This window comes from Pocillopora damicornis, chromosome 10 (genome assembly GCF_964200805.1).
Source record: "Pocillopora damicornis chromosome 10, jaPocDami1.2, whole genome shotgun sequence".
Classification (NCBI taxonomy): domain Eukaryota; kingdom Metazoa; phylum Cnidaria; class Anthozoa; order Scleractinia; family Pocilloporidae; genus Pocillopora; species Pocillopora damicornis.
In genome coordinates, this window is record NC_142679.1 from 21126261 (window position 1) to 21140534 (window position 14274).

Consider the following 14274-nt stretch of genomic DNA (forward strand, 5'->3'; position numbering starts at 1 on the left):
GCACCAGTTAAGAAAACTCTTCAGATATCCGCAAAGATTGACATTTGCAATTATAGCCTTTGCTTTACAATGCTAAGCGATATTTCTCGTTTCGCCCTTTAGAGTACTTTTCACCTCCTATTCCTTGAGAAAGTTCCCATAGAAAATAGCGATACGATAACAAAGAAAGAAAAGTGACTTTTCACTCATACAAGAAATGAAACTTTTTTCCTTGAATTATCTCCAGGCTTTTTTAAGTAAACGAAGGCAATGTAAAGGTTCTTGAGTTGAGGAAATTAACTGAACTCAATAACTAATCATCGTAATAAAATGTAATAACGCCAAATACCCGTCTAAATATAAGAGGCTTCTCAGGAAAAGAAATAGGTCTCTATAATTTCCCCAGAAATGAAAGAGTTAATCTTTACAGACAGAGAACTCAGTCACTTTTAGTAATATGCCGCAAAAACGCATCAGTTACCGTGCACATCCAAGGCAGTCTCGAAGGCACACTGTCTAAGAAAGCTCGACAAGAATAAAGTCGCCTCGAGAGAGGCAAAAAGAACAGTCAAAAACAAGGTCCAGCAGATATCCATAGTCGACGCCGTATGCTCCCCAGCGGCAGCGAATCGAAGATGGCTTAATCTCTTGTTCGCTCTATGCGTTTTATCTTCAACACACCACGGACCATATTTCCTCAGCAGGGATATTGTATTTATTTCTGTTCAATTTTTTACTTAAATTTTTTCGTTTCTATGTTTTTTTTTATTTCTTCTTTTGTTTTGTTTATTTTTTTTATGTGTTTGCTTGTTTCTTTTTTTTTTTTCTAACGAGGCAAAAAAATTCTTCTTATGCAATAGATGTAACTGCCTTTAAAGAATTCTTTGGTCGGGTATCTCTCTTCACTATTTTTAAAATGATGGGCATCCTTTAAACATGTGTTGCCGAGTAAATTTATAGATTTTTTTGTTATCGGTGCTGACAAAGATTCAGGGAAATATTCAGATTACTTCGGGAATCGCTATCTTCAAATATAGGAAATAATAAATGCATGACCACCTATATAACCATTTTACCTCTTTATTAAACTTCTGTACAATATTTTCCTATTACGCAAAGTTGAAAAACTTAGCATCTAATCTATCCCGTTCGGGTTCAACTGTAAACTTCGATATCTTTTATACAAGGTAATATTATCTCCTACAAACTTATTTAAGTGTTCGTTAACGACAATTACACTATAGTACGTCCATCTGAAGAAAATCGTGCACAGTAGCATCGCGGCATCTCATCAGCCGTGTGTTTTGTATCATTAAGTTGAAATTATTGCAAATGTAATGATGGTACAATTTCACGTGGATTTTAACTCAAATTTAAACTCCTTGATGCCCATAGAACCTTTGAAACAACATTAAAGAGGATGCCACTTGTAACTTGCAAAGTTATTTGTTACTCAAAATAACGAGAAATGTCAGGCCTTGAAGCCGAGTCATTAAGAACAGAACTTGCAATGGCCAGTTTTCCACTATGATATTCAGTTTTATGTAAATATATCATATATTATACCTGCACATTCAACGTATGCCAGAAGCCTCATTATATCCTCTACGTTTAGTTACATGCTTGGCTACCTAAACAAAATTTCCGTTTGTTGAAACGGCTTTCCTTTATAAGTTTTCTCCTTTCTCATATTGGCGAAAAAATCACTCAGTAATTTCAACGTTATAAGAGGCCCTTTGTTTCATTCGCGTTTAATTTCGTGTCATTCGGCGAACAAATTTGCATAAGGTTAGACAATCTCTCTTCAGACCATAGTATTTTTGTGATCGATAGTATAGCAGTATCACAGCTCCTTTTATCTTTCAAAAATTAATCAGTTATTCTAACCTGATTAAGCTATGAAGCATACCACAGTAATTCGCCGATCTTTTAGAAGCCTTAGCCCAATCATACGGCGCGGCCGTATTCATAGGGCACATTTGAACACATTAAATACTTAAAACATCGGTGAATACGTCAAAAATTTCCTCGATATGCAAATATTGATTCACGAAAAGAAAGCCTCTATTCAATGTCACTCTCTTTTCAAGTCAAATTTCTCAGCTATGTTTGGCATTGTCAGCTTAACAAATAGAAAAAAAAAATTTATCCGCTTCCGTTCTCGCCGAGTAACAATTTGAATCTAATTTCAAAGCATGTAGTGCTTAAAAACCATATAAAGGTTATTAGTCATGGTCGATATGCGTTACATTACGTTTCGTAATCAAACAGAAATTTGCACTTTTATTTTCAATTGTTCTTGCAAGAAAATTTTGCGAGAATTAAAATTACCTCCGATCTAATCTCTTGTATCCGCCAGCAGTAAAGAAACGGGTTGAAAGCCGAATTGGCGAACAACAAAGTCATGGTATAACTTAGAGTGACAATTTTCGCTTTGGTTACGGTCGTCGTTTGTATGACTACGAACATGGCCAGGTATGGAACATAGCAAATAAGCATTAAAATATAAACATAAAACATGTTAGCCACAGATCTTTTGTATGCTCCAAATCGTAGTTTCGATTTTGAACCACTCGAGCTGCTTCTTTCTTCTTGGTTCGTTGTTGATTCGGCGTCCCGCCATCGTAACATGGTGCGAACTCTCAACTGGCGAAGCCTGTATCCGAGTCGGGCATACGCACTTGTACAGAAAACCAAACATATCGTAACAACGATTATATTAAACTTTCGATATATTTTGATATCCCATACCCAGTTGAAAATCCACAAACCAGTTAGCACCCACATAGTGACAATGACCGTAACTACCCTTGGAAGCGTTACGGTTCTTTGATATCTGGACCCAAGGTGAAGAGCCAGAAGGCGATCGGTGGCTATGGCTGTCACCGTCAGAAACGAAACGGCAGAGAAAACGTTCGCTGACAAATGGAATCCAATTCCTGTGACGCAGTACAACTGATGCATGTTCAATATTTCAGCCGTTTTGTACAACACATAGAAAGGTTGAACTGTCAATCCAACAAGGAGATCGGAGGCGGCAAGGCTGTAAACCAAAGCTCTGGAAGCTGGTCTAAGCGCGGCAGATCTTCGGAGCGCTTGAAGGACGAGTCCATTTCCAAGAATGGCCAGAACTGCTAATACTGCGTTAAGCGTACAGTTAACGATGTATTCCGTTGTTGGCGGACCGCTATGGAAAATCTGAAACCGATCCAGGTAGTAGCAGGTTTTTCTTGCTACAGCTGAGGAATTAGTAAAGAGTGGCCCATCTGTGTTGCCCAAGGAATTGTTCGCCATCAGTTAAGGTTTTTTACCTCTCACGTACCTGGCGAGTTACAAACCACTACCTCTGACCAATGTGATCAAATCAATTATATTTGATCCGCTTTATGTGATGTGAAGCGATACAGCTGTGTTGTACCCACACTTTCATCTTGTCATACATCATGACCTTCCGATGTGAGGCAAACATTTGATAAAACATTATTTGTATTCGAGAGAATGTCAAGTCAGATTAACATAAATAGTACCGAAAGCAAATTGAATCGTTTGGGTACTGCGTGATGAGAATAAAGAGTTTTGTTTACACAAAAGGTCGGGTCATTCTTTAATTTGAGATTTAAATTTAGGACATCTAGAACTCCGTGATGCGTTTTAAGACGTGACTGAAGATAAAAGAAACGTGTTTTTTTTTTATGAATGATTTAAATAATTTTTTAGCCGTTGCTACTGAACTATCATTTCAATTAAACCCCCTAAAAAATCATGTTTTTTAAAAAAATAATTATCCATATGACTAATAACGTACTATATATGCATTAGAGTGATTGACACACCAAAATTTATTTTTTCAAAATGATCAGCCTAACTTGAACGTTTTTTCGTTGAACGCTTTGGAATTGCTGGAAACATAAAAGGGATCAGTGATAAATCGTAAATCATGACCTGATCGGAAGTATTACTTCATGACAGCCGGTAAATAATACTCACAGGAAATTGCTCGTATAACAACGACGTCCTTTTGTTTGTTTATTTCTACTTTTGTTTTACTATCCCTTCTCGCTTTTTTTTCCCTTGAATTCAACTGCTTAGCCTTTATTCTGCTCCAAACTGATCAATAAAACACTAATTTAATTTTCACAAGTACAGAATGTCCTTCTCAACAAGATTTGAAAATGCCGTAAATGCACGCTACCGACATCATAATATCAACCTTTATGATAAACCTTCATTTTCAGCAGAACTTCCTTTCTCGCCGCACGTTTTCCTCTATGATAAAATGAAAATGCCGTAAATGCACGCTACCGACATCATAATATCAACCTTTATGATAAACCTTCATTTTCAGCAGAACTTCCTTTCTCGCCGCACGTTTTCCTAGCTATAATGAATTCCTCTGTCATTTTCTTGTTACAAAATTTAGTCAATAAAAAAAACCCGGAAAATTCAATAATTTTGCTCATATTTCTTGGTTTTCCTTCTTTCCTTTAAAAATCTTGACCCGTTTACATTTTCCTCGAGATCATTTTTAATTTCATTTGACCGGAAAAATCTCTGAAACACGAAACAAATACTACGCTTTTCCCACTTTTGGGAAAAATCCAAAGATTCCTGATCACGTACAAAACAATGTAAATACAAATTACCTTAACAAGACTATTGATAAAAGCATTAAGAACATTTCATATCAATGGTTCCCAAGCAAAAAAACTCGATAAAAACGTGTACTGATGGTCGTAACATTGACTTTCAATCAAATTAAACACATGATCAGTGTTGATTTGACGCAATAAAACTAAAATATTTACACTGAGTCTTGGTTCATGCTCACGATCCTTTTGGCACATGCATTCTAAGAGGCACGACATTTTGAAAATTTCTAACATTGTGAACTAATTCGCGAAACTCAAATTTCATATTTTTGTTATGATTATACCTTGGCCATATCTTTTTTTCAAATTAATTGCAAAATTATCTGTTCACCTTATTGTTTCGCAGCATGTCAGGCTTAAAATAACTAGTTTTTAATGTCACGAGTGATTAGGAAATATTCATCATATAATTTGAGACGCTATTCGGATGAGAATTATCTGAATGTAATATATGTGACTGCTGTAGTTTCCTGCGGCTATAATTAATTGCTACATCAGATGGGAACCGCAAATGTTAAATGGCGCTAAAATGTAAATTTGCGATCGAAATTCACGATATGAAAAACTGTATAATAATAAGGTTAACCCAACTGACTCACGAGTCCGGGATTTATCTTACATCCAGATGATTTCCCACTGAGTGAGAGATCACAATTACTTATACCTGATTTTCGGTTCGATTTGAGGTAATATAGTTTATCCTGGAATGATTTTAAGTTCACTCAGTAACGAATAGAACAGCTCAGATTAACTCTGGCTGCTATCAAAGGTGTCGCCTTAGAAATGAATTCCCTGAGCTTCACTCCTTACAGATCAACTAAACTTGTGTCCACGAGATATTCCCTCGCCTTGAACTTCATCTTTGGATCACTTTACTCATCTGTTTACACATGTATTTGTTTTATTTTGTTTTGTTTTTCATTCATTCATCTCCATTTATTTATCTATCTATTCCTTTACTGCTCTATCAGTTATTTACTTATTTATCAACTGCTAATCTTGCTTTTACTGTACATTTTTCGGAAGAATTGCATTTTTTCCTCTGAGCGATGTTGACTATTTCGCCGTAACCTTCCTCTTGGATGTTTTCAGCGCAATAAACGACGAAAATGACGCAGAAAAACATCAAAAAAATATTTATCACTCATTAAATGTCACAAAGCTATTTATCCTTGATCCAAATCTATCATTGCCTGGACTGAAACGATTCGTCAAATTCCTGGCTAACCACTCTTCTCCCTTTACTAAATTACGATTAGATCTATGCAGTGTTTGTAACGAAGGGATTTCTTGCATGGTGGAGTTCGGATTACTAAATTTCTTATCTTCCCTGGCCCTTGTAAGTAATCAGATCACGGATGCCGCTGTGAACACTTTATGTCAAGCATCACAGACACCAACATGTAAAGTCAGCGCGCTTAATCTGCGTGGTAATCAGATCACCGATGCCGGTGTGGTTAGTCTACGTCAAGCATTACAAACATCAACATGTAAAGTCACCGCACTTAATCTGTGTGATAACTGGATCACCGATGCCGGTGTGGTCAGTTTATGTCAAGCAATACAGACGCCAATATGTAACGTCACCGAACTTCATCTAAGTAACAATCAGATCACCGGTGCCGGTGTTGCCAGTCTATGTCAAGCAGTACAGACGCCAACGTGTAAAGTCACAGAACTTTATGTAAGTTACAATCAGATCACCGATGCCGGTGTTGCCAGTCTATGTCAAGCAATGCAGACGCCAACATGTAAAGTCACCGAACTTTATCTAGGTTACAATCAGATCACCGATGCCGGTGTTGTCAGTCTATGTCAAGAAATACAGACGCTAACATGTAAAGTCACCACGCTTGGTCTGGGAAATAATCACATCACCGATTCTGGTGTTGCCAGTCTATGTCAAGAAATACAGACACCAACATGTAAAGTCACCGAACTTTATCTGGGAAGAAATCACATCACCGATTCCGGTGTTGGCAGCCTATGTCTAGCAATACAGACACCAACATGTTAAGTCACCACACTTGATCTGAATGATAATCTGATCACCGACGCCGGTGCTTTCAGTCTGTGTCAAGCAATGCGGACACCATCACGTAAAGTAACCAAACTTAATCTGGATGGACGTAAGATCACTGATCCCGTTGTTGTCAGTCTATGTCACGCATTTCTAAAACCTTTATATAAAGAAATTGAAGATGTTTTTGAAAGCAATCTGATCGGCATGAGCTCCGGGCTTCGGGGCCGTTCACGGTGATGTCAGTCTACTTCATGTATTAGAGATCAAGACGCCTTTAAAGTAAGTTAATTTCCCAATGGTGCTTTAATCTCTGGAGTTACCAAAAATAATTTTCTCATCCAAATTTCAAAACATCCTTAAACAGAAAGGAGGTGAGAACTAAGATGAATATCAACCATAGAATATTGTTTGATTTCACGCCAAATTCTCAAATTTTAATCATGAGAAACGAGTGGAAAAAATTAAGGAGAATTGATGTTTAGATCTTGAAAGTAAAATGGCTAACGTCAACTCGAACCTTGCTGATTTGATAGATCATAGCTATGGAACAATAATCCTTGCAGTGAAAATTAGAAAATATCATCGAAGGAAGGATTAATTTTCATATATAAGGTAGATTTATGTCAATATTTTAAGTCAGTTGTAGGACTGTAGGCGTAACACACATTCGGTTGCCAAAATGTAGTCACCTGACAAAACGTGAACTATTAACGATGAGGACTCAAAAGTTTCTGTGTGGTGTTGGTATAGCCACATCATCGGTGATTTACTTCTCCCTCTTTTTTCGTGTCAAATCTTTTATAAGATAGTTCTTTTCTTTTAGGAAAGGTGGACAGCTTGCATTATTGATCACACACGACTGTGATTACCATGTACACGTTCACCCATAAGGCCAACGGATCCCATCGTCTAAAGTATTTTAGGCTGTCAACGTTTTTGCAATCGGGTGTATACACGAAGCCATGCTCTCGATCGTTAACATTACAATTACTCGGCTGAAACAACTCCTGGCTAAATGAAATTTTGTTAGATAACCAAATACTTGATTTTTCGATTTTTTTTAGAGCTAAAATAAATGTCCTGCGTAATTGTGTTGAGTGCTTTCAGTCTTCAGAAGCCATTTTCGAGAGGGTTCCATTCACTGAGTGGACAAACCCAATGGATAGTAGTATCGGCTCTCGAAACATGTACTCTAAACCAATCAAACTGTTCTCCAGTGTCGTTTCTTTTCGTAGAACGGATTTTTGCGTCGAGTAACAAACACCCCAACGGCGAATGCGAATGCGGCGAATAATTAAGAAATTAATAGCAACACAACCCTTTTTAACTCGTGAATTGCGCGCATGCGCAAGAGCGAGTTATAGATACGATGTGGGGAATAGCATTCGCTCGCTCGCTCGCTCGCTCGCTCGCTCGCTCGATTGGTCGATTCCTGTAAACTTTTTTTAGATTTTAGGCTTTTGAGTACATTTGATAGTTTTTGGCGAGCAATAAACAGACGAAATGGCGATCTTTGTTGCTAAGAATAGTAGTGGGGTGAAAAAGAAGCCAATGATAATCTTAAAAGAGTTTTTTTTTTCGTTTTAGTTTCAACAAGCGGCGCCAGCGACTGGCAAGCATTCAAGGATTCACACTGAAATAACAACAACCTTCGTTTTTCATAAAATTGTAATTTACAATCCTTGAACTTGAAAACAATCCGAAGATTCATTGAAAATATCACTTACTGCGAAGCGCTCGGAGTTTACAGATGTTCAAAAGCTTTTTCTGTTATAGCGTGAGATTGAGGACAAAATTGATCATTACGTTTCGTCGCGTGTGTTTTTCCTGTGTGAAGCAACAAAAGATGCCGGCGATTGACTAAATAACAAGTTAAAGGGCATGTAAACCCAAAAATACATGTTTTTCTTATACTATGTAAAAAGTGGCGTAGAAAACGAATTTGAAATTAGTTTTGTCCAATTCGACTTATTTTAGGAGAAAATCGGCATTTTCAACTGAAATTCCATTTCCGGTAAAAACAATAGCGAGAAGTCGTGACGTAAGCGGTGGAACCAAAATATTGCGCAACACATATTCCCCAGTAGAACTGGTATGGGAGTTCGTGTAAATAGCGGTAGTTCGGAAGATGTTTTTTCAGAAGATAGCGACTCGAATGCCTTAAGCTTAGTACATGACAGCGCTGGGGATAATCCAGAATCTTCAGGAGAGTCTGGGCCACGTCCTTAACAATATGAGCCGCGTAGGGTTCACCGAAGCGATCCGCACGAAGACAGTACAGAACATGTCGACAGCGATGCGACCGTCTCGGAAACTCAGACTGGTATTTAATTTACTTTGCGATCTATTTGTATTTAACATGAAAATGCAATAAAGCGAGGGTACAATCTAAAGGAATGCAACAGAATTTTTTTAAACTTGAGCTTCTGAGAGTGTTTTATATAAAATTATCAAAGGTGCGAGTGTGGAACTTGTCAACCAATGCAGACAACTCATGAAAGTGTTTGTTGTACGGAAATCGGGCAATTGTGACAAAATGGCCTGAAACCCAGATAAGTTGTATCACTGAGCATCCAGGTTTTCAGTCAATTTGCCTCGATTTCTGGGTGCTGGAGACGGCCAAGTACGCTTACAGGCAGCAGCAAAGCACAGATAATCACACCGGAAACGACTGAGCTAAATATTTTCTGTTTCATCTGTTTTGTTACATTTTGAGATCGATTTACTTGAGTTGTTTTTGCCATTGATTTAATAATACAGTACTAGAGCTGGTTGTTTTTCGCTTCTTTCCTGGCAGGAAATTTCGCTAAATTGCCTACAGATAGCTTGTTCGTTGGTGTTGGGGATATCTCGGCAAACACTTTAGGGTCGCTGTGCTATCTTGTGCGGTAAACAATATCCTTCATCTCAGAAGCATTTCCATCGATAAACAAGTTGTATCATGTACATTTCCTTGTGTGGCCTTCATAATTCAGTTATCCAACCCTGTTTGTGTTTGCTTCGATTTGAAATATTGAAAAGATAGTTTTGCAAGCTGAAATCAGGATCTTTTAAGTTGTACTCAAAATGATGAATATTGTCCTACTGACCTTTGAATGTATTTTCACTGCTGTGAAAACCGCGACACAAATTCTTCTGCTGTTTCTCTGCAGGGTTTCTCAAAGGAAGCACTAAGTGGGGCTGGCATGGATTTTCATATAGAACATAAGGGTTGATTATGGGATCCTGTATAGAATTCTTTGTATAGAACCGACAAAATTCCAGATCACGTTATTACACACTGATATCAACGAATTCTCTTTCTCTGATACGTGTTTCGAATTCAGGCAAAGGTTCAGACATGTCAGTGTCTTTTACGGGCTCAGCGCTGGCTCCCAAACAACTGGCTTCCCCATAATCTTTCATTAGATGAGAAAAAAGATGTTTTTAGAGAACCAATAAAGCTATTGTTGTTTAATTAACGAAACGTTCTCATGTAAATCGACCTCTAACTTTTGAAGAGCTCAACTTCTTTCTCAGTTTGGTCAGCCACTTCCGAATCCTCGTCGTCTGCCGACTGTATGGGTTGTTTTTTCGTCTTCCGAATAATTTGCTTCTGGTGAGGCCTGAATCGTCGGTAAAGCACCAGGAAGAAAAATGACTGCTACAAACAACAGAACGTTCGAACGGCTCGACGAAATCGGCTATTTTCACTTGAACAAATTTCACAAATTGTCGCTTCAAATTTGCGTCATTTAGAAATATTTGCATTGTATGCCCAGTTTTGTTTGAATCAGTACAAAACTGGACGGCACAACGCTTCACCATTACGAAAAAATTGATTATATTGAAGTAAACTGTAAGTAAAAAAATCATGACGAGACCAGCAAACAACGGCTGTAGAAAAGACTCCTTCATGCCTGACGCGATTATAAAACGAGTCTTTGAAGGGTCCACCCGTGACGTCACAGGAAAGATGGCGCCATTCAAGATGGCGCCATTCAAGATGGCGAATGTTTCGAATTTGGAAGAGCTTTTACAAAGTGAAAATGGACTTTTGAGAATAAACGAATGGTACCTTTGGTGTACTTGATATAATTACTAAACATCTATGTGAAAAGAAAATGAACGTTTTTTGGGTTTACATGCACCAACACGAAAATCAAATAACACTTAGACAAACAATTTTAGCTACCGATTTTCAGTGAATTTTTAAAGAACAATTTTCTCGTAAGTTTCAAGACAATTTGAAGATTCAACATATATACAACGTACTAAAATGCGAAAGTTACACACCACAAAATTGATAAATAGGCCTGAAATGAAATTCTATCTTGTTATTGATTATACGTTGCCTAGCACGTGACTTAAATCTACCCAGGCGGAGATCTAAAATGACGGTGGCAGGCTTGGCTTAGTTATATCACTCAAAACTCGTTCCCGTTTGTCTCATTTGATAAAGAGGGAATCGTTAATGTTTTCATTAAGACAGTATTGCCTTGATTTTCTAATATTTACAACGAAAGACAGTAAATTTCAGTTTTCACCCACATTTACTTCCAACCTTTTCTTTTGAACCAGAAACAAAAATGATAGACGTTTAAAACACATGACATCATCCACCTTGTTAAATGTAATAGCATGATCATTTCAATTGTAATGCCTTCTTGTCCCAACGTTACTTTGTTTCTTTGCTACATTAGCGAACACTGAACTACTGTTCGTACTCTAGATGACAATCAACCACAAAATTCCCTAAACCAGATAACATTAAACATAATCTCAAAAATCATGTGTCAGTTCACGAGTTTGCTCACAGAGCACTTTGATTAATTAAACAAATAGGTAACTGACGACGAGGGAGGTAGTTTTTTATGCTTTCTTTTAATGGCAACTAGTTATAGAGCTTTGTGCAGCTGAGATGTCAAGTTACACATCATTTTTTTTCTTTTTATTTGGTAAATTAAAAACACGTCATTCAGAAAACTTGTGAGCAAACAACACAAAGCAGATACGGGATGAAAAAGCGATGAAAATAGAAATATAAGTTGCACATCCTCCTCATTTTCCATTATTTCCTTTCAATTAGTCATTTATATGGAAAGCCTACCGTAAGAGAGAGATCTTAGATGAAGTCTTTTCAAAGTCAGCGCACGATATAATAGATTTATTGAAAAAAAAAAAAAACGAAATGTGCTATTGTCTTTTTTTTCCGTATCAGTTGCTGGTAAGGGCGAAGATTGTGAACAAAATGTCCGTCATTGCAGCAAAATCTCAAAATATAAATTTCGCCTTAAAACGTTCTTTCGAGTTGAGTGTTATCCATGCATTGTATTAAAAGCGGTTGGCAAAAATCGAAAATTGAAATGTCCTTTAGATCTTTATAGAAGCAGACAGTCAAAATACTCTTCGCCTAAAACAAGTCGTGTATTAACATCTCAAATGAAAACTCTCGAAACAATCAAATGGCTTTCAATCAGTCCGGTAGTATCCGTCCGTTTTAAGGACCAATGTCTTCAGAAGAGTAATTAAGATCGAAAGCTAAGCCTACATCCTTTTTTCAGAGAAATTGAGACCTAATTTTAATTTTAACACACAAAGGAAACCCTTGCCCAACGCAGTACAACCCAATCGGCGGTTAGAAATTAAAACATTGAAATATACACCTTGGTCAGTTTTTTTTTTCACAATCTGTTTGATTCCCACGCAAGCAGCATGCGACCGCGTAAATTGCTACCGGGGCCTGCCTATTAACTACTATAAAATAATATTAACAAATGAGGCAGTACAAGTGTTAACCGGAAATTTGATAAAAAATATATAATAGCACACGTTCATTGAGTCTAGTGTAAGAAATCTTTCCTTGCTAAGCTGAGAATATTGAAACATTATGAAGAATTCTCCCGTATGGAAATTTACCGGAAAATCAGCTTTGCCAAATAAATACATTGAGAGTTGTTACCTTTTTCTGTTTTAGAACTGAGAAGTGAATAAGCTGTCACCCAGGACAAAAAATTGATCATTACTCTGGCTGTCAAATTATTTTTAAGGCTGGCGTTTAAGGTAAAGGCAATTTCCGCACAATTAACATCACTTTAGAACGAATTTCTCTAATTCGCCAACAGTAGACGAAAGGATTTATCGAAGAATTAAGAAAAATCACAACAGATGTTAGGTTTGTTGATAACACAACTGGGGAGCTATATCCAAACAATGCTACCGCGATTATGGCACAGAGATAAGGAGTGTAACATGCTACAAGAAAACCGAAAACTGCTAGCATACTGTTTACAGATCTACGGTACAGCATCATGTTCAAAGTCCTTCGAGGTTGCCTTGTGGAAGCCTCGTTTGTTATTCTTGTCTTTAGAGCCCTCAGAGTTCGATGTATTCTAAAATAGCACGAAGACGTTATGACAATGCAGGAAAAGCCAAGAATTATGGCACTGATTTTATTGATTTGGATATTCCACATTCGGGAGACCGCCCAGATAGAGCTGCAAATCCACAGAAGTGCTACAACCAGAGTGACTTTTTTCACGGTTATAATCAGTCTGTGTCGTATTCCGAGTCTCAACGCCAGATATCTTTCAATGCTTATTACTGTCGTGGTTGTAAAAGACACGGCACAGAAGAAGTAGGCCACGGCAGCATAAAACGGCTGAATTGTACAAAACAATCCAAGATTACCATGGAGAGCACCCAAACCTGTGGCAACTTGTAACGGTTGAGCGACCATACCAACTCCAAAATCAGACAGAGCTAAGCTGTAAAAAAGAGCTTTGGACGACGAGTAGATCGTGCGGCACTGGAAGAGGGCGAGTAAAATTATCGAATTTCCAACAATCGCAGAAATAGAAAAAACTACATTTGCAATGCACAAGAACACGTACCAATGACGAGGCGATTTGCGTATAAACTGGTACTCACGAAAATCTTGATTAGAGCAAGAAGTATTAAATACCTCCATTTAAAAACTGTTTGTAAAATTGCTTGATCGCCTTGCGTTTCCGGAGAATATTACTTCGAGTTTTAGAGGCTTGGGGAGCTTGCCAGTATGTTCCCATTAAAATATTGTGCCTGATATTGAGCCTTGTCGCAATTTTACTGATAATTTGAAGTTAAGTTAAAAATCTATATACACCCAACGATGGTTTTTCTATGTCAACATGAACAAGGGAGATGTCAATCGTGCCAATCAGACTCAAAGCTTTGACTTTCAACTGAAAGGAAAGTAAACATTAAGCCAGCTTTGTTTTACTTTACTTTGGCGTTCCGGATTACAACCCAAAAGAAATAAATTTATCTCGACAATGAAGACAGGGAGGTGTGTTATTCTAATTGTACTAAAGAAGGCGTTTTATTTACCGCGCAGACACCAGTTTCTTTGAATTCGATGAACAAATGTTTGCGACTTTGCAAGAATGAATATTCTGAGAATTGCAAAACGCTGTTCCTCTCGCGAAGTACCGTATAAATTAAGTCTAACTGTATTCATGAGAAAATGAAAAAATGATCGTCAATTAATAACTTTAATATACTTTTTAAAATTTCTCGCGAAATGGTCCGCTTTGTATTTTACAGCACGCGTAAAAGCCAGATCTGATTACGCCGTTCTGACGCATTTCATTAGAGATTCAATAT

General features: G+C 37.4%; 2 protein-coding genes and 1 long non-coding RNA gene across 3 annotated transcripts; 1 reads left to right on the forward strand and 2 right to left on the reverse strand.

Annotated features, from left to right (window-relative positions):
- Positions 1-1043: 1043 nt before the first annotated feature.
- On the reverse strand, positions 1044-3563 carry LOC113666724 (adenosine receptor A3). Its single transcript, XM_027182513.2, has one exon. The coding sequence runs from the start codon at positions 3271-3273 to the stop codon at positions 2269-2271; it is 1005 nt and encodes a 334-aa protein (XP_027038314.2). The 5' UTR covers positions 3274-3563; the 3' UTR covers positions 1044-2268.
- Positions 3564-8515: 4952 nt separating this feature from the next.
- LOC149039361 (uncharacterized) lies at positions 8516-10117 on the forward strand. Its single transcript, XR_016180588.1, has 2 exons — positions 8516-8974; positions 9449-10117. It is a non-coding gene; the product is annotated as an uncharacterized LOC149039361 (long non-coding RNA).
- Positions 10118-12110: 1993 nt separating this feature from the next.
- LOC113666677 (histamine H2 receptor) lies at positions 12111-14000 on the reverse strand. Its single transcript, XM_027182468.2, has one exon. It carries the CDS (start codon positions 13598-13600, stop codon positions 12689-12691), a length of 912 nt encoding a protein of 303 aa, XP_027038269.2. The 5' UTR covers positions 13601-14000; the 3' UTR covers positions 12111-12688.
- Positions 14001-14274: the final 274 nt, after the last annotated feature.